The sequence below is a fragment of the Tachypleus tridentatus genome, chromosome 11 (assembly GCF_004210375.1).
Source record: "Tachypleus tridentatus isolate NWPU-2018 chromosome 11, ASM421037v1, whole genome shotgun sequence".
Taxonomy (NCBI): domain Eukaryota; kingdom Metazoa; phylum Arthropoda; class Merostomata; order Xiphosura; family Limulidae; genus Tachypleus; species Tachypleus tridentatus.
Window position 1 is genome coordinate 66249725 of NC_134835.1, and position 27698 is coordinate 66277422.

Genomic DNA, 27698 nt, shown 5'->3' on the forward strand with positions numbered 1-27698 from the left:
GAACCCATAACCCTCAGATTACGAGAAGCGAGTACCTTAACCTCTTGGCCATTCCGGGCCCGATATTTTATAATTTTATGTCTGCTCTTATTTTATTCCCTTTTCGTGATTGACTTCCGTTATAAGCAGTAGTTGAATTAGTTCGCAAATGTAAAAATAACCAAAATTAGAGTTTATAAACTCTGTTCTAGCATAATGAAATTTAGTTTGTTGATTTTAGCTTTGAGGCAAATGTTGCACTTCCTTAAATACAATTTAGCATACAATTCACCAGATCATATACATTTTTAAAATGTAGAAAACGAATTTTTATTTATTAAATACGGAAAAATTTATTTATTTAGATTTTGTGTATTTTTATTTCTGTAATGTGTTATTTCTATACAAAAAATTAAAGCTAAATTGGTTTCAAAAGCGACGTCTTTTGAAAGTATTATGAGCTATATATGAGAGAAAATTACGAGTGACTTTTATTGATGTTAAGAGTTATAATATTGATTTGAATAATACATTTAAAAAAAAATGGAGCGTGATTTCAATGATGTTCTCAATGATATTGTGTTTGCAGATAATAGGTATAGTTATTTTGCATATTTTATTGTATTGGGTTATTTTCAAGTGAACACACACAAATGTACTATTTAACCAAAGTTGTAAGTACTGAGCTCAGGGGGTTAGGCCTATAATTTATTAATAGTTTGATTCCTACTTAGTACTACAGTAAACTCGTAGTCGTAGCAACGTTGATTCGTTTGTACCCAAGACATTTTTTGTTGTTGTTGTTTATGTTGCGAGAAGCCGATAGTAGATGTTTCATAATGAGATTTCACTTGAAATAGTAGCTCACTAATTTATTTATCATCAGAAATTCGGCTGACTTTTTCACTTATTTAGTTTCAATACTTTGAAACAATTTACACTGATATTAACAGTTGTGCACATTACGTTCACAGTTGTCAATATTAAAGGAAAGGAAGTCAAGAAATGGTGTTTAATAAAGTAAGTTGTAATGTTTTAAAATAGCTTGTTCAAAATCAGTAGAAGTGAAAGTGCTACCTGGAGGCCCTGGCCAAGGCAAAATACAATTCCCATGAAAAACATTTCACAACTGGCAGTTAACATGAGGCTAAGTTGGAAAAGTTCAGTTTTAGTCATAACATTTTCCACAAAGCTCCCCCCCCCTTTTTTTAGTATGGGCTAGAATTATTTTCTGCATTGTTTCAATATAATAAACTGAACAAAAATGTTCAGTAACATAAATCAGGATTTGAATATTTTTTTTGTTTGCCCAGCTTTTTATTAGAAGAAAATGTGTTTAGCTTTTAAATATATATTATTTATAGGCCATTGTAGTTGGTGAAAATTCTTATTAATAAGGTTGTAGGGTAGCTGAGTAACAGAAGAAAAAAAAAATGATATTAAATAGTCGAGTTAAATTCAACCTTTCTTATTAGTGGTGTGCCCTAAGGGTTTGTGCTTGTTCTTGAATCAAATAAATGTAACATTTTAGTGGTAGGCAAAAATATTAAGAAATTTAAAAATAAAGCATAAGGCCAGACAAGGTGTTTCTTCCGGCTTTAAAGAGGCTCCTTCTTTCTTATTTTTAGGTAGGTCAGTAGACATTGGGTAGGTGTTTGAGGATTGGAAGCTTGCTAATGTTTCTACTGTCTGTATATTGGAGTGATAAATGTGGTCCTGGAAATTATATGCTAGTTGAATGCAGAACACCTAGACACCTAAAAAAAATGAAGTGTGGCACTTAGACACCACTTATTTTATTATAAAATAAAAATAATTACAACAAATATATTTCATGTACAACACTATATAACCATCAGTGTATAAAAGATTTAGCTAAATACATTACCTCTTTAATTTACTTCATTATGTGATAGCATATAAAACAATTGGCTGGTATTGGACCCATTGGGGATCCTAGTTATCTGGTTGTAAATGACATCTTTGAATCAGAAGTGGTTTAAATGAATATAAGGGATTAAAAAACTGGCCATGTGAATTCATACTAGTCCTTTCTTATATGAATTGTGTAGATTTAGGCCTACAATATTACTAATTTAAGTTTTATCTATTATATGAACTGTATATATTTAGGACTACTACATTACCAGTTTAGTTTAGTCTATTATACATATTATATATTTTAAGTAATTTGTGAATTTTTTAAATTTTAACATTCATATAAAATTAAGGGAAATTGTACCTTACTAATTTATCTTTTTTCAAGGATGTTACTTGATATTTGGATGATTGAAAGGGTGTGGACTTGGTGTACTTATATTTTCACAAAGATTTTGAAATGTTGTCATATAAAAATTAGCTAGTAAAATCATATTGAGCAGTGGAGATTGGAGAAAAACTATGTTAGTTATTTGATTGTAGGGTTGGAACTAAGCAAAAGATTATCAGTGGTGTTCAGTCAAACGGACTCTTCTTACTAATTGAGTACCTCAGGTGTTTAGTTCTTTGACATTTGCTTGTTTTCATTTAAGCTAATAATGGTATGGAAAGAGACATATTTAGTCAATTATTAAAGTTTGCTGGGGACATTAAACACTGATGGTATTTCTTGGTGTATTGAAGATGTTGAGATGTTACAGAATGTCTCGGGTTGATTGGTAAGTTGGACAGATGTTTTGCAAGTGATCTTTAATTGCAGAAGTGCAAAGTAGTGCATTTTGTTATCATAAGTTGCTGTACTATGACACAGTTACTAAATTTCAAGAGGGAAAAATAAGGACATTTCTATTCCTTTCAGGATAACATTGTAACAGGGCTGAAACAACTTAAATCATAATAAAACAATTTTTCCTATTTGCCAATAAAACTGAGGATTTTTGCTTTGTGTTTTAGAATCATTGACAAACTTTATTAAAAAAGATATAGTTAAAAATAACAGTAAGGAGAAATGTGACAAATTTACCTTGAACATCTTGTGTTTTACAAGATGTTATGAAAGACAGTTGCACTGCACAGAGCAACAAAGATTATGAAATTCCATATATATGTACATTTAACTTGATTTGTATTAATGTTTTTAGGTTTAGTGGTTTTAAATGGTTAGCTGGCTCTTTGCGTTTAAGTCACAAATTTCAGTGTTCATTATTATTTATTCCTCTTTAACCCTTTTTGTTACAAATTACTAGTTACAGATGAGTAACATCTAACAATATGTGATACCTTTCAGCTGTTAATTTAATTACATGAACAGGAATCCTGTTTAGTTACAACTAGTTTTAGCTAGACTGGAAGCACTAAAAAGGGAAACAAAAGCTAGTGTGGTAAGTTCTGTGTTGTTTGATTTATTGGTTTTTCAGTGCACATTTGTTTTTAAAGTTCTTTCATGCTGTCATGTAAACTGTAAGGAGATTAATTATTTTACTATGTGCTTTCTAAACTACTGCTCGTATCAATACTTTGGTATTAAAGGTTTGTGATGTTTTTACAATTTTAAGTTCGTTAATTATTTTAAAGTTTTTCACCATTTTAATAGAATTGGAAAAACATTCCAAAATATTTGTTGTTAGTTTTTCATATTATTTTAATTTTTATATTATTTGTAATGCTTTGATTTCCACCTTAACCATTTTAACCTGCCAAAGAAATCTTCACAGGTTTTCTTGCCAAATAATTGAAATAAATGAATCCATTTTCACTGATTATATTATATATTGCCCATAACTAGAATCTTTAGTTGTTTTATCACATGGAATCTAAGGGCAATATTTTTAACAAGAATTTGTTTATTTTGTTTTACTAGAGATGTCTTATGAAATCTTCTGGGGAGAAAGTCATGGAACAGTATTAATATAGGTTTTGGTACTACATTGTGAATGTTATATTTTCATATAGAATGACTTGGGTTAAAAATGTAATAATTTAATCATAGGTTATTGTACTTGAAAATGTCTGTTGTGTTAAATGAAGGGTAATATGAGAATGTTAAACTAAAACAAGCTGAAAATTTGGAGATTTGGTTTGTGAGAAGACTCAGTTAGTGGAAACTAACTGATTAATTGGCTTGATGATTAATTGACTGGCAAATTCTACAAATTGTCCAGCTCTACCTGCAATCAACATTTAAACATAAGTCTGGATGGAATATATAGCTCTGTGTTATACCTCCTCTAACATCAAAGATATTACTACTTATTTATTTTGTTACATTTATTTATGCACACAAGTTGGTTAATTCCACATTTGTTTATAAAATAAAATATCAAAGTTGTGTATGTTTGTGTGTTCTCTGTTTTAGTTATGTTCCTTGTATTGTGTTTCTTAAAACCTTATCACTTGTAATGCATTATAACCATCATAAAACTCTACATATATATAATTTAACACTGCGAGCTAAGAAAACCTTATAGAAAGGTTAATTTCCAGGCATAATTACAAAGGAAATAAATAATGAATTTTTAGAGGTTTCATTATACTAAGGCTAATAAACTTTCTTAGTATGGTTGTTTGAATTATTATGGAGGTTCAATGTCTGATGTAGGCCACGGAAAATGAAATCATACATTTATGTTGTATGAGTTCAGAAGAAACTTGTGATGTGAGAGGAAGGGAAACACAAAATTATTGTAGCAGAAGAACTACAATAATTGTTCTGGCTTCTTGATCACTAAGAAAAGAGGTTATATTGTGATAAGATTTATTATACAAAACTTTGAATTCAAAGATTCTATTCATGTCTTATATGACTATACTGTTATTTTTATTAGCATCAGTTTAAGTTTTGTAATTTTATTATTGTAAGAAATTTATACATGCTTAAGTTTAAAATATAAATTGCAGTTGTTTTCACTCAGAAGATGAATTAGAGAAAAGTTAATATGGTTTTAAAAAGATTAGAAGTTTGTATATGTACATATTCATGAACAACATTACTTCTGTTAGGGTAAAATTTGAAAAAATATAATGAAACTGTGCTTAAAAATAAGTGTAAAAGAATAACAGAATTGAAATATTTTTACCATCTTTATGTATATAAAACTACAGGATTTTAAGAAGTAAACTTTAGTTCCATAAAACTTTTATTTTAGACAAATACACTATTCTTCTGATATATTAATAGTTCCAGTTTTTATGGTTCTGCTAAATTACAATTAATTTGGTATTAATATTTAAGTAGGAATTTGTGTGAGATGAGTTTGTGAATTTTGAAATTATATTTCATAGATAAAGTGCTGAATAAATGTAGGATATTAAAGGTATAAAATTCTGTGCAATATAATCTTATACAAATTGGTAATCACTGCTTAAGTACTGTGTGAAATATCTTCTAGGTATCGACAGATGGGTTTTACTCGTGGGTTTAGCTTGGGAGAAGAGGCAGGATGGAGGGAAGGCTATACATTAGGGCTTCAGAAGGGAGCTCAACTGGCATCAGAAGTGAGTGCATGGAATATGTCATATTTACAGTAATAATAATTTAATAGTAATTTTAGTACTCTGTATCATGCTTGTTTCTTAGTAGTCACTATATGATATAAAAGTTGTAAATGAATAAGAAAACTTGAATTACTTGCTTTATTTTGCCAGAAATCTCTCTAAATGCTGTCATGCTGAGACAAGTTTCAAACTATACTGTGGCTTTCTTTCTATAGTATTTGCTGATCTTTGTATTGAAGGTGAAAATATTCAAACAAATTAATTTTTAAAACACAAGTAGGAATAATAAGGCGTAATAGCTATTTGACCATTTTCAGCACTGTACAAGCCAGAGTGTTATTAGTCCAACCTGATGTTATTAGCTGGCCACAGATGTAAATTGTATTATTGTTTTGTAAAATGTAATTGTAATATTCATACCATCTTTTGCTTCTTGTATCTCAGAACAGCTGTTTAGGGCATTAACACTTTTATTGATAAGCAGAGAACAACATTTCAACCTTCCTAGGTCATCTTCCAGTTAACAAAGAAAGTTTGCAAGTGACTCTTGCTGGACATGTCTTAAAGACGAGATTATAAACAGGTACGGGATTGTAGGGGGCATTGCAGTTGGATGTTAGGTTATTAATTATTATAGGTATAAAGGTGTTCTTTTATATTGGTTTAATTTTGGTTTTAGTTGTTGTATAAGTAGGGCTTCTTTGATTTTACATTTGTTTCCCTATTTAATATCTGGTGTTTTCTATGGTTATGGTGTGTTTATTTGACTTGCAGTGTTCAAAAACGTCTGAAGGTGTTTTTTTTTTGTTGTTCTTTGAATCTAGTTTCCATATTTCTGCTTGTTTCTCCAATATAGAAGTTGTGGCAGTTGTTGCATTGTATTTTATAAATTATATTGGTGTTGTGTTTGTCAGTGTAGTTTTTACATAGTATGGACTTTAGTTTTGTACCTGGTTTTTGAATAAATTTGGTGTTTACTGGAATGTTGTGTTTTGTTATAATTTCTTTCTAAGTGTTGGTTATCTTTTCACTGATATCTGGAACATATGGAATGCAGCAGTATAAGGTTTTGTAGTTTGTTGTATCTTGGGATTTATTGTTGTTTGTTTGTTGTTGTTCTGGGTGTGTACGTATAATTTTTTCCATGGGTTTTTGAGGAAATTTGTTGACGTGTCTGGCAATGATCACTTGCAAACTCTCTTTATTAAACTGAAGATAACCTAGGAAGGTCAAAACATTGTTCTTTGCTTATCAGTAAAAGTGTTAATACCCATACCATCCATACTGATATACATTTTTATTTCAAGTGGGTTTCTCGTCTTCAAGAATTACTCTTGCTTCTTGGTTTAAACTATGAGCTATATTTTATCTTTCAAATGAAAGGTTGCAATTATCTTGCTCTTATACTTAACTGCTTAAGGGTGATCTAACCACATGAGTTGCTTGCATTAGGGAGAAATGTCATTTTTCATATACAGTATTTGGTTTTTACATTGTTTTAATCTTTTTATGTGTAGCCATTTCTGATACAGTACTACCCTCCTCTTACAAGATTACCCTTTTCCATTTTGTGCTGCCCTCTATATGCAAACTTTTTTATAGCACATGCCACAAGTCTTCCACCTTATTGGAATCAAAGATTCCAACACATCTCTCATGCCAAGCATCAAGCCTCATCTCCACTAATGAAAGAGTAGTGCTATCACATGATGCATGTGACTGTCTATGTGCATCACTACTGAACCATTAGTAGTCATTTGGCAGTGCTTGAGATCAGATGTCTTTCTTTTTGTTTTTTACTTATCAGAGTAGTTAACTTAATATAATTTACTTTATTCCAAAAATTCCTCTTTCCACATTATTTTCCAAAGTGTTTTATTTACTCCTGTTTTGCCACAAAACATTTCACTTTTTGTCTGGTATCAAGCAAAAAATCTGAAGTATACATTACCACTTTGGTCATCTTATTCTTCTGATATGTGATTCTGCCTCTCAACCTTATTCAGTTTTTCCACCATCTCCTGATATTTGTGTTCATGCTAAGTGTTTTGCCTCCCAGTTAGGTGACGATATTAGTATGCCTTGTGTTGTGTGATTCAGATCAGTTTGCCCTCTCTTATCATAGGGTGGACTGTCCATATCTGGACTAACAATTGTTGGATTTAGTTTTGCCTATTTGTAGGGAGGTTTCCAAACCTCCCATTCATCTTTCCAATGCCCAGTATTCATCTTACCCTGACAACTCTCTAGCAGTACCTCTCCTTGATTCACCTCTTGTCTGAACCTCTTCACAGAAACCCTTAGGGGTTATCTATCATCTTTGGTGCTCTGGTCCTGCAAATGTGGTTTATTTGTTGGGACTTGCTGGGTCTTGATGTTATGTTGTCATGGGCCTGGCCTCCAGCTCCTTATCTATGGGACCTTTGGATGGCCCTGTTTTTGAGACTTTTTGTATGTGACACAATTGCAGAGTCTTTGGAGTTGAAGGTAACTTCAGTCCCACAATAATCTAACCTTTCTCTCAACTCTTTCCTTCCCAATCCTTGTGTGTTCATCCTTCCTGCTGTGTCACTGTTTTTCAAGATGACTTATGGTACACCATCAATGCTTCCAGTGACTACATAGTAGGTTTAGGTTTTGTAGTTTATCTGGATAACCTTCATTCATTGGTGGAGCCCTTTATCTCTATTGTTTGGGCTCACTGAGTTTTGTTAGAGGGATTTGTTGTATCTTTTCTTCCAGTTCCTCCCTTGTCACAAATGCCTGTTTCCTTTCCTCCTCTTTTGAATTCCTTGTCATGCCAGCATCTATCTGAGGCAGTGCAAGACCTCCTCGCATATTTGCTTTACATGGTTTGGGTGGATTTTACTCCCACCTGTTTATAGTTCCCAAAAGAGACAGGGGACTGGAGGCTTGCCATTGACTTGACCCATTTCAATCAATATGTTCACACCCACCCTTCACTATGGAATCCTACCTTACTCTTTTGTGGGCTTTTCTCCAGGTCTTTGGATGACCATGAAAGACTTAACTAATGCTTACTGATTCCTGTATGTTGTGAGGAGACCTCCCAGGGAAAGTTCTGTTCTTTCAGCTTACCTTCTCTGGGGTCTAAACATCCACCCATGTGTTTGCTGTGCATGGCAACCCATGAAGGGGAGGAGAGGATTCTGGTGGTTGAGGAGCCCAACCCTAACACACCACTTTGGTCTTGAATTCCTGTAAACGGGCAATCTTGGGGTGGCTCCCTTGGGTCAGTCGGCTGGCCCAATTGGGTTAGGGTCAATCAAGTACCAGTGTTGGATGTTCTCAGCAGGTGTTGTGGACATTGTATATGATGCTGGTGCTTGGGTATAGTACTCACGAAACCCTGGCATTGCTGCAGTGTCTTTGTTTGGCATTGTAGTGCATCTTCTTGCAGGGCTCCATGGTGGGTGGGGTCAGTGGGCACTGAACTTTCCCTTTTTTTATTATGGATCCTCCAAATAAAAGCTTAAATAAAATAGTGAAAAACAGCCTATAGGTAAACAACCACGTCTTGAAGATTTTGAGCAGCAATCTTTAACATCTCTAACACCTGTTGTGCCTCATATTCTTATCCTACATTCTCTTTCAGACAAATCTTTAGGGCAAATGTTTCCCTTTTACATTCAGAAGGGACTTGTTGGCTCTCCAAGTCAGTAAGGAAGCTTTGATCTGGTGACTTGTTGGTGGAAACATCCATATCTCAACACAGTGAACTCCTTTTGCATTCAAAGATGATTGGGGATATACCTATTAAGTTTACGCATCATGCTACTTTGAATTCATCAGAAGGAGTTATTGTTGAAAGGGATTTGAAGAACATCCCCGAGTCTGAGATTCTCGCTGGTTTCTCCACTTAAGGAATTTTTGTAGTGAGGCATATCTCCACTCGCTAAGATGAAATTACAATGCCGACCGGTATTCTTGTTCTGGCATTTACATCACCACGTCCACCTGCCATCATCAAGTTAGGTTATCTTAATTGCAGGGTACAGCCATACATTCCCAACTCTCTCAGATGTTTCCAGTGTTAGCAGTTCATTCACTCAAAGATGTTATGTTGTGGTTTCTTGCAGTGGCAAGGACCATGATGCCTATGAGTGTGAAACAGACCTTCATTGCATCAATTGCAATGGCTCACACCCTTTCTACTTTCATTCTTGCCCTAAACAGTTGAAAGAAAAAGAGGTGCAGCATTTGAAAACGATTTATAACATTACTTATCCTGAAGCTTGAAAGTTGCTGTCCACCACTTTATCTTGGACATATGCTGCTGCACTTTGTTCCACTACTACAGTGGGAGTGCAGATGGATCTCTCTGTGCCTTCAAAAGAATTGTTCTCAAAACAAATGAAAAGTCTTTTGACCTCCATGGTTAAAAAAGTTGATGAATCAATTTCAACACACATCTCTGTCCCTTACATACATTCCAACAAATCCCAAGATCCACTTCCTTTGGTTCCAGGTACAGGCATTTTCTCGGATACACCTTCTTCTCCCATCCCAAGATGCAAAACAATCATTCATTCGCATCCTCAGTCACTGGAATTATCTTCCAGCAGCAAAGACCTGCCCAATTGACCTATGGCAGGATCCATGGAGGTCAATAGATCTCCCTTGAATAAGGACAGTAAGGAAAAAGATGTAGTCATAAACAGAAGGGCTCTCCACCCAATTCATCTACATGTAAATAAAAATGGCCATCTTGATACAATGGAAATGTTGAGGTTCAGGTTCTACTCTGGATGACATCAAAACACTGATTGTTTCCTAACATCCTGGATATCTTTTCTTACAGGAAACATTTCTGAAACCTGCCAGTACAGTCACCTTTCAGCAGTTTCCTGTGTACAGAAATGACAGGCTGTGTGATGGACAAGTGTATGGAGGGGTGGCACTGTTGGTTGATCAGCATGTGCCCACTCTGTCTTTGCCACTCGACACACCCTTGGAGGCTGTAGCCATCTGTGTTTCCTTGGGTCATACTATTACTGTTTGTTCTCTCTACCTGTCACCTGCAGAGACATATGATCAATCAGACCTTGATTCTCTCATTGAGCAATTGCTGTCTCCATTTATAATCCTGGGGACTTTAATGGACCTCATCCCCTCTGGGAAAGTGCTGATATTGATAGGAGGAATTGCTCTGAACACAACCTTTCTCTTTTCAGTACTGGTTCTTCTACTTATTTTCATGCACCTAGTCAGTTCTTTACTGCTATTTATCTCTCAATTTGCTCCCCTTCATTATTCTCCCATTTTATATGGAGGTTTGACAATAATCCACAAGGCAGTAATCATTTCCCTGTAATTTTGAGAGAGACTGGCAGTGGCCAATGCCACCTGACACACATGCTCTGGTGAAAGCTGGATCATGCAAACTGGCCTTCTTTCACTGCTCTCGCAGAACTTGATCCTGCCACCATCAATAGACGACTGTGTGGCAGCAGCAACTGACTGTATTGTACAACCAGCTGCTCAACGTTTTCCACTATATCCTCATCTGTGGTGGAATCCTGCCTGCCACATTGCATGGAAGGCTCAGAACCAGGCCTGAGATACTTTCCGTAGATATCCCACACTCTCAAATTGCATCGCTTTCCAGCAGGCCCATGCACATGCTCAGTGGGTAAGACGTCAAAGTCAGAAGGAATCTTGGATTAAGTTCACAACCAGCATATCTTCTACCACCAGTTCCAAAGTCACATGGGACAATATTCAAAGGGTCAGTGGGCAATATAATTCTGTCCCCTTCTTGATCTTGCTCTCTGATGGCCAGGAAGTAGCTGATACCCAGAGCATCGTCGTCACTCTAGGTGAAAGCTTTTGCTGGGTATGTAGCACTTCTGCTTCTTCCTCCATCTTCTTAGCCTTCAAGACTCAGGCAGAGCAATTAGCTTGAAAGGAAATAGGTGTAACTGAAGAGATTTATAATCATTCAGACCTTGATGCTCTCATTGAGTAGTTACCATCCCCCTTTTTACTATTGGAGTGGTGCTAGTATTGATGGGAGGGGTCATGCTATAGAGCATATGCTCTTGGACCAGATCCTGTTTCTCTTCAGTACTGGTTTTTATACTTATTTCATGCACTTAGTCAGTTTTTTACTGCTTTAGATCTTTTTATCTGATCCCCTTTACTTTTCTTGGAGAGTTGACAGTAATCCAGGGAGCAGTGATCACTTTCCTGTCACTTTGAGAGAGACTGGCTGTGGTCATTGCCATCCGACCTGTGTATGTCGGTGGAAGTTGGACCAAGCTAAGTAGCCTTCTTTCATTGCTCTCTTATAACTTGATCCTGCCATCATGTGGCAGTAGATGACTGTGGCAGGAGTAACTGACTGTATTGTCCAGGCAGCTGCCCAGTGTATTTCTAAGACCTCGACATTTTTCCCACAGTATCCTTATCCTTGGTGGAATTCTGTCTGCCACATGACAAGAAAAGCTCAAAAATGGGCTTGGGAAACCTTTCATAAGTGTCACACATTTTTAAACTGCATTGCATTTTAGCAGGCCCGTGCATGTGCTTGGCAGATTGAATGTCAAAGCCATAAGGAATCTTGGATTAAATACACCTCTAGTATTTCTTTTTCCACCAGTTCCAAAGTCATATTGAACAAAATTTGAAAGGTTAATAGCCAGTATACTTTTGCCAAATTGTACGCCATTTCTCTTGCCATGAATTACATAGAAGCTATGTAGTACACAAACTATACTATTTATACCTGTTCACTTAGTTCTCTGTTAGCCCTGGAATCACTTCACATCAGTCCTCACCCTATTCCTGCTGATATTCAAAACTGACTGGCCCATTTCTCTTTAACATCTACTTCTGTCCAGTTCTTCTGGATACCAGTCCATATTAGTATTTGCAGGAATGAGCTTGCTGACACCACAGCTAAGTCTATCTGCTCTGGCACTATCACTGCTGTGCCTGTTCCATACACAGAACATGGCCCTGTATTGAAGGCTTGACTTCGTTCCACTTAGCAGTCGATTTGGAATGAGCAACGTAAAAACAAGCTTTTCCAAATAAAACCCTCTATTGGACTTTGTCCATCTTGTTTACCTAAGAATCAGAAAGAGGAAGTTGTCCTAACTAGACAATGCATTGGTCACAGTTTTTAACTCGTTGTTTTCTTTTACCTGGGACTGATTTTTTTAGTTTTTTAAAGGCCATTGACGTTTTTAACACTATTTAAGTTTTTAATTCATAAATTAAACTTTTTTTAAAATATGATTCCGTTTTGAAGTACAACTAGTTTGATATGAAATTAGAAAATGGCTGTAACATCAAATAACTCTAAACCAGGACTGGAAAGGCCAACTTCAGGTGACTAATGCTAATATTTGAACTTACTCCATTAATCATTCTGCTTTGTGTGAATATTCAAAAACAAGGTGTTTCAAAGAATGCATTTTTATTCTCCTACCTCTATCCTTCTGATTACAGGTTGCATTGCTCCTAGATTATAGTCTCATTTCATAGTGTAATGTGCAAAATCATTGTATACACTTCTTCATGCACAAATTGACAAGTTAAAACCAGTTTTTTGCTACACTAATTTGCAATGACAATTTCACATCCAACTGGATCTGCTTTTGAGTTTGCTCTAGTTGATAGTTACTTCAGGAACATTTTTTATGCTTTATTTATTTCAGACCTCTTAAACAAGGCTTTATTGTAGATTTTAGTGATGTCCAGGTAATGGGTAGTAATAAAATTTGTTTGTAAAATTAAGATGAAATTCAATTAATCCCTAATTACTTCATCATATTTTTTTCCTCATAGTGCCACTGAGGTTGACTGAGCTTTGATAGTACAAAATATGAGTTTCATCTTCATACAGGTTTTTAAGAAATTAAAGTGTGATGGGGGAGTTGAAATTAATAACAAAAGGATGATCTAAGTGTAACTGTACAAAGTAATGTGTTTGTGTAAGACAGGAGTAAATATTACAAATAACAATTTTGAAGCCAAGCCTTGTAATACTGCAAAATATTTATCACACTTTGAACTGACAGTAAATCTCTCTGCATGGGTAGTAGGGTACTATTTACTGGCTGCATTCTCTCTGCTCAAAAATTTAAAATTATGGATGGTGTTAAATTATTTCAGTAGCATTACAATTAATGTAAAACAAAAATAGATAGTAAAGCTTACAGTATGTACACTTCAGTACATGCTCTTATAGTTTAATTTGTAAGAAATGTAGTTGGGGTAGGTCTCTTTAAGAGTTGAAGTTTTTAAGTTTGTAAATTTTTGTAATTTTATAAAATACTGTAAGCATAGTTGATTTGTCAGATTTGTTGATAATGGCTAATAATTGGATTATTACAAAAGACTGTGTGAAAAACTATTCTTAAAGTGAAAAGTTTTTATCAAAATGTATTTAATTTAGTTCAGTAAAAGTTCACTCTTTGTGTAGCTGGTGTTTATGAAGAATGTGATATATTTGTTCAAGTATTATAAATACTGCCATTTGTTTTCCAGTATTTGGTGAATATGATGTAATGTATTCCTTTTTATTTCTAGTTAGGTTTCTACCAAGGTTTTGTTCATGCCTGGATCACTGTTCTGGAGAAGGATGAGACTACTAAACAAAGGTTTGTTTTTGTTATTTCCTTCATTACAAAGAATGAGTTTTGATGGCACAGAAAGTGGAATTATGTATTTAATTATCAGAGTTTATGTATTCATTACTACTGAAACAATGATACATATAAATTGTAGATTTTTTTAAGGTTCTGTTTGTTTTAACAACAGACTATTTTTGTAACTAGTACCATTTCTGTATTTTCATGTTTCTGTGTTTTACACACACACACACACACACACACACACACACACACACACTAAAATTTGGAGGTGTATTTAATTTCAGGGGTAAATGTTTGTTTAGTACTTTAGTAGTTTGTTTGTTATAATATATTTCATTAAATTATTTAATAAATTTTAATTATCTTTCTGATTCACTTGAAGTAACTACCTTCTCATGGGTACATGTAGATGGTGAAATGGGAATTTTAATTGTGAGAGCTTGCAGATTTGAGAACCCATGTCTACTCCTAACTTTGTAATTTTCTTATTCTTGTTTCATATCTGAGTTTTTAAACTAAATATGATAGATGATGTATTCTCCTGCTCTATTGGTGCTACTTTTAATTTCAGTTAAGTAGATTTTACATTTTAGTTTGTGCCTAGTGTTATTTCTCTGTTATTTATATGTAAAGCATTTTCTTTTTGACTTAGATGTCTGAATGTTTTTTGTTTTCCTAGTAACTTAAAATTAGAATATTCTGTTGAGTTAAACAATCTTTCCATGCAATGTTATAAGATATAAAGAAAGATACCTTTACTCAACAGAATATTGTGCTGAGTTAGATTATCTTTCCATTAAATACTATAATGATGAAAGAACAGAGCCTAATTCAGCAGCATATCTTTATATTATCAAGCACTTCTTACTTAATCAAAGATTCCAATTTATCTCTCATGCAGATCATCATGCATCATCTCTCCACTAATAGGAGAGCACTACTATCACATGATGCATGTGACTACTCCTATGGGCCACTACTGAACCTCCACCTCTTGTTTGGTAGTGCCTGAGATCAGATGTCTTTCTCTTTGTTTTTTTTATTTCTCAAAGTGGTTTATCCTAATCTAATTTACTTTATTTCAATTTTTTTTCCACTTTATTTACAGAAGTGTTTCATTAACCTGTGTTTTGTCGTGAAAGTTTTAGTTTGTTTGTTTGGTATCAGGCATAAATTCCAAAGTAAACATTACAAATTTAGGTACATCTCATTAATTTCGTACCATAATTCAGGCCATGGGTGTGGGTGACCCATCAAAGGAGTTATTAGTCTTTACTTGCAGGGAGATTGGGTGTTATATAGCATAGCCTTTGCCTCATGCTGTTGCTACTCTTTCTCCTGAGCCCTTTGAGCCTGGCCTATCTGAAAGAGGTTTTGATCATTTGTTTCTCCCTCCCCTAAGGGCTTCTGATCAGTCCATCCTCTCTTATTTTCTTATCAAAGGATGGACTATCCACATTTGGACTGACAATTGTTTGGTTCAGCTTTGTATATTTGGGGCATAGGACTTGAATCTTTAGTTCATCTTATCATTTCCTAGTATATCCAACTTCATTTATACTAATATTTCCAATATGGTACTTCAGTTATCTCACAGGTGTAGCTTTTCCCATTTTATGCTGCTTACTATATGCAAACGTTTTTTATAAGATATGCCACAAGCCTTCCACACACCATCTTTTGTGGTTTCTATCTTTGATCCATCTCCTGCCTGAGGCTCTTCATCAGTTTTCTTTGATGTCCTTTCCCTCCACCATTTTATGCTAGTCCATCTGCCATCCTCAGAGCAGGCGCTGCAGAAGTGGTTTATTTGTTGTTTGAACCTTTTAGATCTTGATACTGTATTGCCATGGACCTGGCTCTTTGTTTATGAGACCTTTGGATGGCCCTGTGTTTGAAACTTTTTGTGTTTGACACAGTCCCTTTAGTCCCACAATTAACTAAACTTTATCAACTGATGGCCTGTTTGTTCCAGTTGGAGCCAAACAGGGCACAAATTCTTGTCAGTTCTTCTTTCTTGTGATGCCATTATTCATAATTTTTCTCAATAACATATTGTGGTACTCCAACAGTGGTTTTTGGTGACTATCAATGGGTTCAGGTCTAATGATAGCTTGTCTGGCAACCTTCATTTCATAATGGAGCCCTTTCATCTCTGATATTTGGGTTGACCGAGTTTTATCAGAGGGATTAATCAGACCTTTTCTTACCCTTCCTCCCTTGTCATGCCAGTGTTTATCTGAAGCGGTGCAAGACCTCATCTCACAACAGGCTATCAAACCTGCTTCATGCTATTCAGGGGGATTTTACTCCCATCTGTTTGTAGTTTTAAAGATAACAGGAGACCGCTCATTGATTCATCCTGTCTCAGTTGATATGTTCATATCCCATCCTTCACCGTGGAATCCTACCTTACTTTTTGGTTGGCTTTTTGTTGGGTCTTCAGTGTCAGGTCTTATCTGTTTGTTCCTATATCAGAGCTTTTTGTCCTTATCTTCAATTTGTTCATCACCAGGTGGTGAATGTACCAATTTTGTGTCCTACCTTTTAGGCAGGCTTTGGCATCATTTGTTATTCATTGTGTGGTAGAACCTTTGTTCTACATCTTCAAGCCCTGAGGTTGCACTTTCACTTTTACATGGATGACTGGCTTCTTATCTCTTATTCTAAACAGGAGTCACCTTGTCATACTTATCACCTCCTTCCCAAAGCTGAAAGGGTGGAATGGTTATCAAATTGAAAAATCCTTCCATTATCCTATCTAGTACCTCATTCATCTGGGTGTTTTCTTCAACACCCATCTCATTCTAGGCTCAACCTTCTGATCTCCAGCTCTGTTCAATGAAATTGAATATTCAAAATGCCCTTTCTGCTTTTTTACTTTCTGCTCATGGGGTTTTATTGCATTATGGGGTGTGAATTTCTATAACTCCTTACATAGGCCTTGGCCAGGCTTGTGTACAATCTCTTCAGTGGGTTCTCCATAGCCAATGAAACCTTGTTCAGAATCCCAGTGTGCATTTATAACTCTTCCTACATTATGGACTATCTCCGATGGTGGTTAAACAAGGCTCATACATCAGCAGGTGTCCTGCTTTCTCCTCCACAGCCAGATTTACATCTGTTCACAGAGCATCCTTTCAGAGCTGTGTGGGAAGCAATAGGTCATTGGCCTGTAAGAAAATGTTTTCTTCATGTCCATATCTTTAAGCTCCTTCATGTTCATTGGGCTATGGATCACTTTCTTTCCATTCTAAAGATTGCCTGGTCATCATCCATTATGACAATTCAACAGTGGTGACTCATGTCATTTATCAAGGTGGAACCTGGTCAAGATCCCTGTATTTTCTAATGTAGGACCTTCTCATTTAGACTTGCAGTCATCACCTTTGTTTGATGGTGTGTCATGTTCTAGATGCTTTCAACCTTTTGACCGATAATATTTCTTAACCTGACTGGGTTTACCTGACAGTGATCACTTCATCTCCTGTTTTTGGTGGCTTTATGATCAGTAGTTCCTTCCTTATATCGATGCATTTGTAACCACCCTCAATCTCTAGTTACCTTGTCATGGTCTTGGGCTCCCTATCATCTGGCTTTGGCTATAGATGCCTTCAGCCAGGATTGATCAAACTAGTTTATCCTCCTACCTGAATACTTCATTGGATAATCTTCCTCGTCCATATCACTTTAAGCAAAATCCTTCTGATTGCTCCTTACTGGCCATGCTCAACTGTTGTTTCCTTGACTACTCCATTACAGTAGTTTCCCTCAATCCCTCTTCTTTTATTCTCTCACCTTCTCCATCAACACCAATGCTGCATTCTTCATTTATGTCTTCCACCATCATGCCTGTTTGGGAGATCTAATTTCTCACATAGTGTGGCACTTCTTTTATCTCATCCCATTTGTCCTTCATTCTTGGCTGTGTATTAGCAGAAATGGATTTATTTTGCTCCTTGGCCCTGGCTCAGAGTATCCCAGCTTCTTATCCTACAGTTGCTTGTATTTCTGTGTTTTTTATGTAACTTTTTGAGAAAGGAATCTTTAGTCTCTTTGATATGAGATTTTTGGGCAGCCCTATCTCCTACTTTCATTTATCTAGTTACTGTTTCTTTGCAGTTTTGGTTAATTCTTTCTGAATATGTCATCTGCTTAGACGTCCAATGTGTTTGGACTGGGACATTAACATGGCACTCCATTCCCTTACTTTACCACTGTTTGAGCCCATTGGCCTATGGGTGTCATTGATAGCATCTATTTGTTATTGACATCACTTATACACTGTTTGACCAAACCTATCTTCTGCTTTATTTAGATTGTTCCTTCCTTCCCAAAACCTCAGTGGTTAATTCTCCCTTTTCACACATTTCCATTCCTTCTGTTTCCCATCTATACCTTCATCCTAATCTTGACAGACTTCTATACTCTGAGTGCTCTTCATTATTATATTGCCCACATAGCTTCTTACAGAGGTTCCCACTCCCATCTCTTTATCTATTAGCAACCCTCTTCCTCTTGGGATCTTTCTCCCTTTACTCTTTCCAATTGGGTTTGTTATTTAATTCAGTTACCTTATTCCTCTTTGTCCCCTCCTCAACGTGTGCTTTATTCAGTGTTACTTCCCATCAAATCCGACATCTCACCTTTTTCCTTCCTTCTCATTTTTGTCAGCCTTCGGAGGAGATTCTGAAATCTGGCATGTGGACCACCCTTCAGCCATTCATTGTACATTACTTTCATCACATTGCTGTTTCTGCCTTCTTCTGGTGTCGTCTACCACCTGTGGCTGTACTTCAGGTTTGGTGTGGCTATGATACTAGGAACATTCTTATTAATGCACTCCTTTCCTTTTGGGGCTCTTGCATCAAATTTCATCTTTAGGATTCCAGTTAATCATTTATTCTTTTCACACACAAATAAATCTGCACTGTACACCATGTTAGTTCCCATGCTCTTTCCATGGCTCTGTATGCTCAACTTCAAGATGGGGAAGATGGGGTATTTCACGTGATATTTGTTTCATAAATAGGCCTGTAGTGAACTGAGTCATGGATGGTATGGGTAAAGCAGAAAGGGATACCTATCCATCCCAATCATACATTGATTGAATAAACCAGTATGGTCTTTTCAAAATAAGGTTTCTTTATTAGCCAATGCACTGTCTCAGGTGTAGCCATTCCTCCAGACTCTCCAATGCTCTTCTCCTCCCTTTCTTCCAGTGGAGTAGAGGAGTCCTTACTACTTAACAGTTCAAAGTTGTTGGAGTGGTTTACCACAGAAGTATCCTGCTGGATGGGTTTCACACAAATGGCTATAACCATTTCGTTCAGAGTATAATGGTGGTGTTTTGCTACTGTAGAAGGAGTACCATCCTCAAATTAAGTGACAGGCATTATGGAATGATACATCTTTATGCAGTTCATCCTCTTTGATTGGGTTCCCTCATCCTTCCCTTGCATGGATGTCAGTACCCATTGGGGTGGTCTTAGATATTGAGTGAACCAATTAACATAAATCATCAAACAGGTTTGGGGTTGTCCATCTTTCTCCCTTTATTTTTCCTTTTGTGTAGTGGGTCAAAGGGGTTTTTGTGGGATATTTTCATTTCTGTTATGAACACTCCCTTATTTTCTCCTGCGATAATGGGGTTGTAATTAACCTTTGGATATTTTTGACCAGTCTCATGGTTGCAGAAGTTACATGTGTCCCTTAAATACTGGGTGATACATTCCCCAATCTCTAGCTCAATGCTAATTTTGTATTGTACCCTGGAGTCTATGTTTTCTTCTCATCCAGGATTTTAGAGCTTAAGGTGAAGCTTATATGAACTGCATCCTACTCTCTTGCAGATATCAGTACTCAGGAAGGAAGTTTTGGATGTAGTTAACTTTAGCAAGTATGGTCTGCCATTTCCTAGCTATTCTACCCTATGGGACACATTCTCTATTAATTAGTGTGGGTTTGTGTTTCCATATTTATCTCATTGGGATCATTTTCCTGACTTATCCTTTACCACTTGAATTTGCTTCCTTTCTTTTCTGACATATTTGTTTTTAGCTGCTCGTGGTGATGAGATGTCTTGTTCAGAGATGAGGTGCCCCTCCTCCATTCAACTGATTTTTCTTCTCTCATCTACAAAAGTTTTCTTTGAACACATTCAAGCTGTATACCTGTTCTTCCCATACACCTGTCTCACTTCCTTTTCAGCGTGGGATTCTAGCTTATCTTGTGAGCAGATGGATGTACTATATTAGAAATTGTAATTTTCCTGTACTGAAAATGTATTTCTGATAGATACATTCCTCCAGTCACACTTTCCACAACCTTCTGGTGTTTGTCTTCTGCCAAACTTCAAAGTGATGATTCAGTAGCGGCACATAGAAGGAGTCACATGCATCACATTATGGGGGTGCTCCTATATTGGTGGAGAGATGACACACATTAATATGTATGAGAGACATTTTGGAATCTTTAATTCCAATAGGGGAGTGAAGAAGGCTTGTGACATGCATTATAAAAATATTGTTTGCTTATAGAGGGCAGCATAAAAGAGGAAAAGCTAATCTAATGAGAACAGGAAAGTACATATTGGAAATGTGTTTTCAGTGTAGGAAAATTATAACTTTTTATTTAATTTTATCTCCATTGTTAATTCAGGTTCATAACTATAGAATGCCCCATAAACCTGTGTTTATAAAAAGTGTTTTTCCGACTCAAAAGGCTGTCATTTGAGTTATTAATATCTTGATCTGGTTTAGTGGAAGTTCTTATTGTATTTTCATAAACTTAACATCTTAGGAAACTAGTTGCTCTGAGGTCACTCTTGGAGATGACAAAAAGCTTTCCTAAGACAAATGTACCAGACCAAGACTTTGTGGAAAGAATCCAGAAAATCAGAGCAAAATTCAAGCAGGTATGATTGACTTTTTTTTTCATTTAAAAAGTTTAATTTCAGAATCAGTTTTACCTTGTTTATGGTTTAATATCATAAATGTACTGGTATATTTGTTTCTGTGATGCCAAACAAATCTAAATTATGTTTTAAAATTGGCTCCTTACTAGTAAGTATACATATTTGAGAGAATGTGCTCTATGTATGCTTGTTGTTATTTATTTCATCAACAAGCATTAATATCAAACATTTTCTAAAGCGTATCGATAGAAATATCTCAGACAACTTTCAAATACATTACACACTCAAAAAAGTTTTAAAATGATACACAGTCTTGTTAGATTAATAGCAGTATAATATATTTTAATACACTTTTTTGTCAAGATAACCAGTGAAAAATTGATGATAAAATAAATTGAAAATACTTACCATAAGATAACTGTGATTTTAATTTACTTTTTAAATCTAGAATATACTTTTGTAGATATGTAATCTCTATTTAAGGATATAACTGAACGTTGCTGGTATTGTCTCACAATCATAAAGAGCTACTTGTGAAATGGATTTATAAATTTGAGTTATGATGTATTTCAACTTCACTTCTACTCTAATCTTTGTAATTTTAATACTTTTGATTCTTTTTTGATATAGACATCTTACCAGCACTGTATATACACACACATTGTTAGTCATACATTATGTTAAATCATGGTTAGTAGACTATAGCTACTACCTTAACCTAATTATTATTTGACTACTTTTTTTTATTACTAAATGCTTATTACCATCACATATTTACTATTTGGTTTGGCAGTTGATCAGTTGCTATTTTCAGGCAACTCCTGTTTTTATAATGTCGTGACCAGGACTCAATCCTGGATGATCTTGACAAAGAAGCTTGTTTTGAGCCCTTCCCATTATGGCTTGAATGAAGTAACTTCCATTTATGCTTTCAAGTTGGTTATTTTCTTGAAAATACAGTATTCTAAAATACAAATAAAGTAACTGTGTAAATAAAAGTTGGCAGATTTACTTGTTTTAGTTAGTTATTTATGATGGTTGTGATTTAATAGAAGACTTTTACATTTATTTTATTTAGTGTTACATATCGTAAAATAAAAAGTATGGTGTTGAAATAAGGTAGATAGATTTTCTTTTCCAAAAAAATAGGTACATTGTAAATAAGCACTTTTAAATTTGTTTTGTTGTAAGAAAAGAAAATTGTAATTCTGTTTCTTACATTAACACTTTTTTTTTTAACTTACAAAAATGATGCTGTAATCTGTATTATTAACATCATTATAATATGTTTGTAATGCAGAACATTACACATTAGGGATAATATAGTTTCACCAGCAACTCTTTATTCTAACATTAGTTGTAATGTTTTTAAATAACGTACTTAATTGTCAGTTTATTTAATCAAATCCAAACACACACACACACGTACTTGAATGGACTTCAAGTTCACACCACTGTTTGCCTCTAGTAAAGTGCTGATTGTATGCAAATCATGAAAGTTAAAGGTGGTTTTCAGTGATTTTTTGGACTTCATTAACCAACTCTAAAATCTATGAGATTACATGTCCCCCCATCATTTTACTTTAGATAAAAGTTAAATTGTAGCACATGGGATATGGCTACTAACCTTTAAATGAAGAATCTACCTAGCTTTTACTAATTATTTCTGTTTAGGTATTTGTGTTACAGTTATTTTAAATGAAAAAAGTGTTTCATTTGTGTTAATGAAACTTAATTAGTTGAATATGTACCTAACGAACCTTGTACACTCATAATTTCTATGCATGCATTTTAATTCTTCATATTAGTTTGTGCATTATTGGAAGTTTCCATTTGAAAAAGAAAATGTTGTGGACTAAGATTCTAAGTGATATTTTTCTATGTTTAAATTTTTGAATAAATTGTATCTCAGCAGTATTGTTTTAATAAGAAGGCCCTTGTAATGTGTATAAAAATATTACTTCAGTTCAAACATACAGTTAGTCTGAATGTGCTTTGTAGTCAGTATGAGAAGAATATGTGCACTGCTGGCCAAAATCTTAAGGCCAATGAACATAAAGAAAAAATGTGCATCTTGCATTGTTTAGACTCAAACACTTATTTGAGTAGATCTTCGAAAGATGCAAATAAGAAAAGGGAAAATAAAAATAAAAAACTTTGTTAGCATTTAATAGTGAAATTGTGAACACTATGAAATTAGCCTAAATACTAGCTGGTCAAAAGTTTAAGACCATACCAAAAAGAAGTCCTAAACAGGGTAGAAAATGCCCAACAAGAGGTCTCAGTAGTGAGTTGCACGGCTATCATTGCGAATTACTTCAAACATTCACTTTCGCATGGTCGATATAAGCATTTGCAGAAGGCTGGCTGAAATATTATTCCAAATGGTGAAGATGGCTTCATGAATATTATGCTCTGTTTGCAATTGATGTCCATTTCTATAGACATTCCTTGCCATCTGCCCCCAAACATTTTCCATGGGGTTCAGTTTGGGTGAACACGCTGGATGGTCTAAAATAATCACGTTATTCACCATGAAAAAGTTCTTTGTCCTGCAGACAAAATGGATTGCAGCATTGTTCTGCTGAAAGACCCAGTCATTTTCCACACAAGCGAGGGCTTTCAGTAGCCAGCTGTTGTTTGACACTCCTGTATAACCTGAAGCTCCTTTATTCCATGGAAGGAGAAAGCACCCCAGATCATGATGTAACCTCCTTCACTGTGCCATGTAGAAGATGTCTCTGGTGGGATATCCTTATCGTGCCAATAACGTTGGAAGCCATTTGAATCATCAAGGTTAAATTTTTCTCATCAGAGAACAAAACCTTCGTCTACTTTTCTACATCTCATGTTTGGTGCTTCTCAGCAAAGTTTAACCAAGCTGTTTTGTGGTGTGGAAGGAGGCATAGCCTTTGAAGACGTTTATGGTTTTTAAAGTATTCCTCTCATAGATGCCATCTTATTGTTCTTGAGCTGCATTCTGCATTCGTAAGGGCCTTAATCTGGTTCGACGATCAACTGGTGTCTTGCCAGACAACCCGTCAAATCCTCCTGCTCAATGCTGGTGAAATTTTCTTGGGCTGACCACTTGAAATTTTCGTTCTGTATCCCTCAGGGTCTCTTAAGAAATTTGCAACAGCAGTTTTACTGCACCCAATCTCACCAGTGATGGCACGTTGAGAGAGACTTTGCTTTTGCAGCTCCACAATTCTGCCACGTTCAAACTCTTTCAACTTTTTACCTTTTGCTGTGTTTTTACCAAATGCAACACAGGAGATGTCAGTTGAAGATCTTGTCAACGCTAATGCTTGAACACAAATGACTAAATTTCATTATGTGTTTACCAATTAACGCTTTGTTTCAGTGTGGTCTTAAACTTTTGACCAACTAGTATTTAGGCTAATTTCATAGTGTTCACATTTTCATTACTAAATGCTAAAAAGTTTTTTATTTTTATTTTCCCTTTCCTTATTTTCATCTTTCAAAGCTCTACTCAAATAAGTGGTTGAGTCTAAGAATGCAAAATGCATATTTTTTTCTTTATGTTCATTGGCCTTAAGGTTTTGGCGAGCAGTGTATACTATGTAGGTGAAATGAAGAAAAGTGTCATTGACCACTGTTTAGTTTTTTACATTATATAGCCACACAGTAGCAGACATACTATATGAACTTAATATTCTTAAAATTGTTTATTCTTGAAGTCTTAGTTCAAGGAAGATCCAGTTCAATATACATTTTGATAAACATGTTTTATTGGGTTATACCAGTTTTGGAGAATTTCATTTATTATCAATAACCCTGAACACAAGAAACCAAAGAGAGAGAAGGTGGATCTATGTCATAGTGAAAAATATCCAACATACTTTTGGTGTGAACGTGCTTTGTTATCACTATTTCTAGTATATATGTTTTTCTCATAGTGACTATAAAGAACGTTCACAGAAACAGTGTGTTTGATATTTTTCACTATGATATAGGTTCAGTTTATTTATCTGTCTTTGGTGAACTTGTGTTCAGTGTTATTGATGATGAGGGAATTTTCCAAAAATAGTACAACCAAATAACACTCGTTGATTGAAGTGTATATTGAATTGGATTTCTCTTAAGTTCAAGATAAAACTTTCTTTGGAATACTAAGTTTATTAGTACTCCAGTTCCATAAACAATGCTTGTTTTATACTTGTATCCTAAAACAGGAAATGCACTTTTAAAGGACTTTGTAAAACTAAAAATAATTAATGTTCATTTAACTAGGTATTATCTCTGTTGGACATCAATACCTCTTGTGATCCTGAACCTGAAGATGAACGACCAGAAATGTCTTTTTAAAACTTATTGATGGAGTAGGTTTGTGTTATTATCAAAGATTTGGTGTGATGTTTCACTTTCAGGTACTTTCTTTCCAGAAAGCAACGCTTGAACAGATTGATCACTGCATTTCAATTTTCCAGTCTTAATCCTATTGGCTGAAATGTACAAAACTTGTAAAGTAATACAGTGCAGTTTTTAAACATGTATAAGCTGTGTATATAAATCTACATAGTCATAATATAACTTTTCAAAAAAACAGAAGGAAAATTTGATGCAGCAATTGCTTTTTCATCTATAGAAGTTTGTAGAATTTTTTGGTTTAGTCCATTTATGAAAATGTGTACAGTTTTTGTTTCAGTATCATTATTTAAGGAAATTTAAACCTTTCAATGTAAGACAACATAGTATCTGTTAGTTTCTATGTGCTACAAGTGTGAATAATATTGACTAAAAACTTCCCCTATCTTGATTTTTTTTGTGAGATGCACTGTGAATGTGTATTTATTTTAGGAAAAGAATTTGATTGGCATGAAAGCCACTAGTTACCTTGTTGCTTAAATATGTAATAATCCTGTACTCTCAGAGTGTGGAAATAAGTCAGTTAAATTAATTTGAAAGAAAGATATAGTTCTTTATGTTTTGTTTTTTGTTAACAGACATATGAAATTACCTTTTATCTGAGTCACCATATATCAGATGAAATCACTTACATGTTTTAAATCAGTGGTTCCCAAACGTTTTTGTTTGGAGAGGGGAGAGTTTAGTAAACCACATAATAACAGTATAATATAATAAAGCAATGAATATTATAAATCTATAATTTTAGTTTTAACCACAGACTTACCTTTCTACATTTTTAATATGATGGGTGAACTTGTTTTTGTGAACAAAATTCTATAATATTGTTAAGTGTAATGTTTGTCAGCTTTTCCCTCGTGTTAGGTTTTGTATTGAAACCTTAGGGCCATAAGTGATAAAGTTCTATCTTGCACAGATATGTAGTAGTAAATGGGTTCAGAAAACAAACTTTTTTGTGTGCAAGTCCTGGCTATTTTTCAGTTCTCAGAATCCAAAATTAACAGTGGATTTTTTAAAATATTTGAACTTAATGTCCCATTGCAAAAATAAAAAAAAACTTAAACAAGCACTTTTTTTCTATTATAGAAAAATCAACATTCAAGTCATTATTTTACAATGCAGAGAAACTCCCAACTAAAGAATACTTTCCCCATTTTGATTCAAAAACTACACAAAGGTTTAGACTTTTTTGTGTAACTTTTGCATATTCCTGTGGTATATATAGCTGAATTTTTAAGGTTTGAAGTGTTAGGTTTGTTCAGGGGTCTACAAACATTTCCTTTCCACTGACCATGTGATGAGGGCTTATGGAACCATTCTTTTAGACTATGTTGATTTGTTGAGATGACTTATCATAATTTTACAGTTAAAAGGCCCAGTACAAATTTTATGCAGCTGAACTAAAAAGCACATAGAACATAGCTGGAGACTATGATGTCTTGACTTCTAATAGTGAGAAATTTATAACTAGAAAGCCCACTAAAAATTTTATGTAACTGAAACAAAAAAGCCTATAGAATATAGCCAGAAACTATGATGTCTTGATTCTAATAGTAGAAAAGTTGCTACTAATGGAAATTAAGATTTGATTATCTTATTTCAATATATTTTCAATCCTGAAAGTTGATTTATTTTTTGTTTTTTTCATGCATGTAAGTATATGTGATGTTATTTCATAGTTAACATCCAGTGTACCAAAGAATTTTCTCATAAAAAAACTTGTAATAAAAACAGCAATTCACAAATAATCAAAAAGATTGAAAATTATGGTTAAGGAATTTCATGCTGATATATTTCTTGTTTGTGTTATATTAAGCTACCTTAATAAATCTTTGGAGAAAAGCCTTGTAATAAAGAACTACATTGAAAATAACAAAATGTATGTTGTATTTAAAATTAAATTGAAATATGCCTGTCATTTGTTATAAAGACATACTGGTGTGGTAACTTTATGATCGTGTTATAGTGAATAACGTAATTATTTGTATGTTAGTGGTAAATAATGGTTATTCTAATGTATTTCATGAAAAATTGTGGTTACTAAAAGTGTTTAAATTTTCATTTTTATATTAATTAAAATTACATTTTGAATCATAGGTAATTAATATATTTTTGTTTGCTAAGTCTGTAAGAAAGATACTGTACAAATGATTTTTCTCAAAAGGTAAAAGCTTTAAAATGTTTTTGGTGATAAAAAAGTCCTAAAATATATTGTCTTTTTAAGACTTCTTGAAAATTATATACAAAAATTTTAAAAGTTTTCTGTCTTCTTTAATATGAGATTTGAATTTTAATAAATCTGTAAAGACTAGGTCCTTATTTTTTCTCTAGATGATACCGCATTTAACAAGTACTAG

General features: G+C 34.4%; 1 protein-coding gene across 2 annotated transcripts; it reads left to right on the top strand.

Annotated features, from left to right (window-relative positions):
• Window positions 1–425: 425 nt before the first annotated feature.
• LOC143232350 (protein LTO1 homolog) lies at window positions 426–26862 on the top strand. Of its 2 annotated transcripts, none has more exons than XM_076467670.1 (5): window positions 426–575; window positions 5307–5412; window positions 13972–14042; window positions 20838–20952; window positions 25207–26862. In XM_076467670.1, exons 1-5 carry the CDS (start codon window positions 523–525, stop codon window positions 25279–25281), a joined length of 420 nt encoding a protein of 139 aa, XP_076323785.1. In that variant the 5' UTR covers window positions 426–522; the 3' UTR covers window positions 25282–26862. The 2 variants fall into 2 exon arrangements, with proteins under 2 accessions (XP_076323785.1, XP_076323786.1); XM_076467671.1 differs by lacking the exon at window positions 25207–26862 and adding an exon at window positions 21767–21889.
• The last annotated feature ends 836 nt before the right edge of the window (window positions 26863–27698 follow it).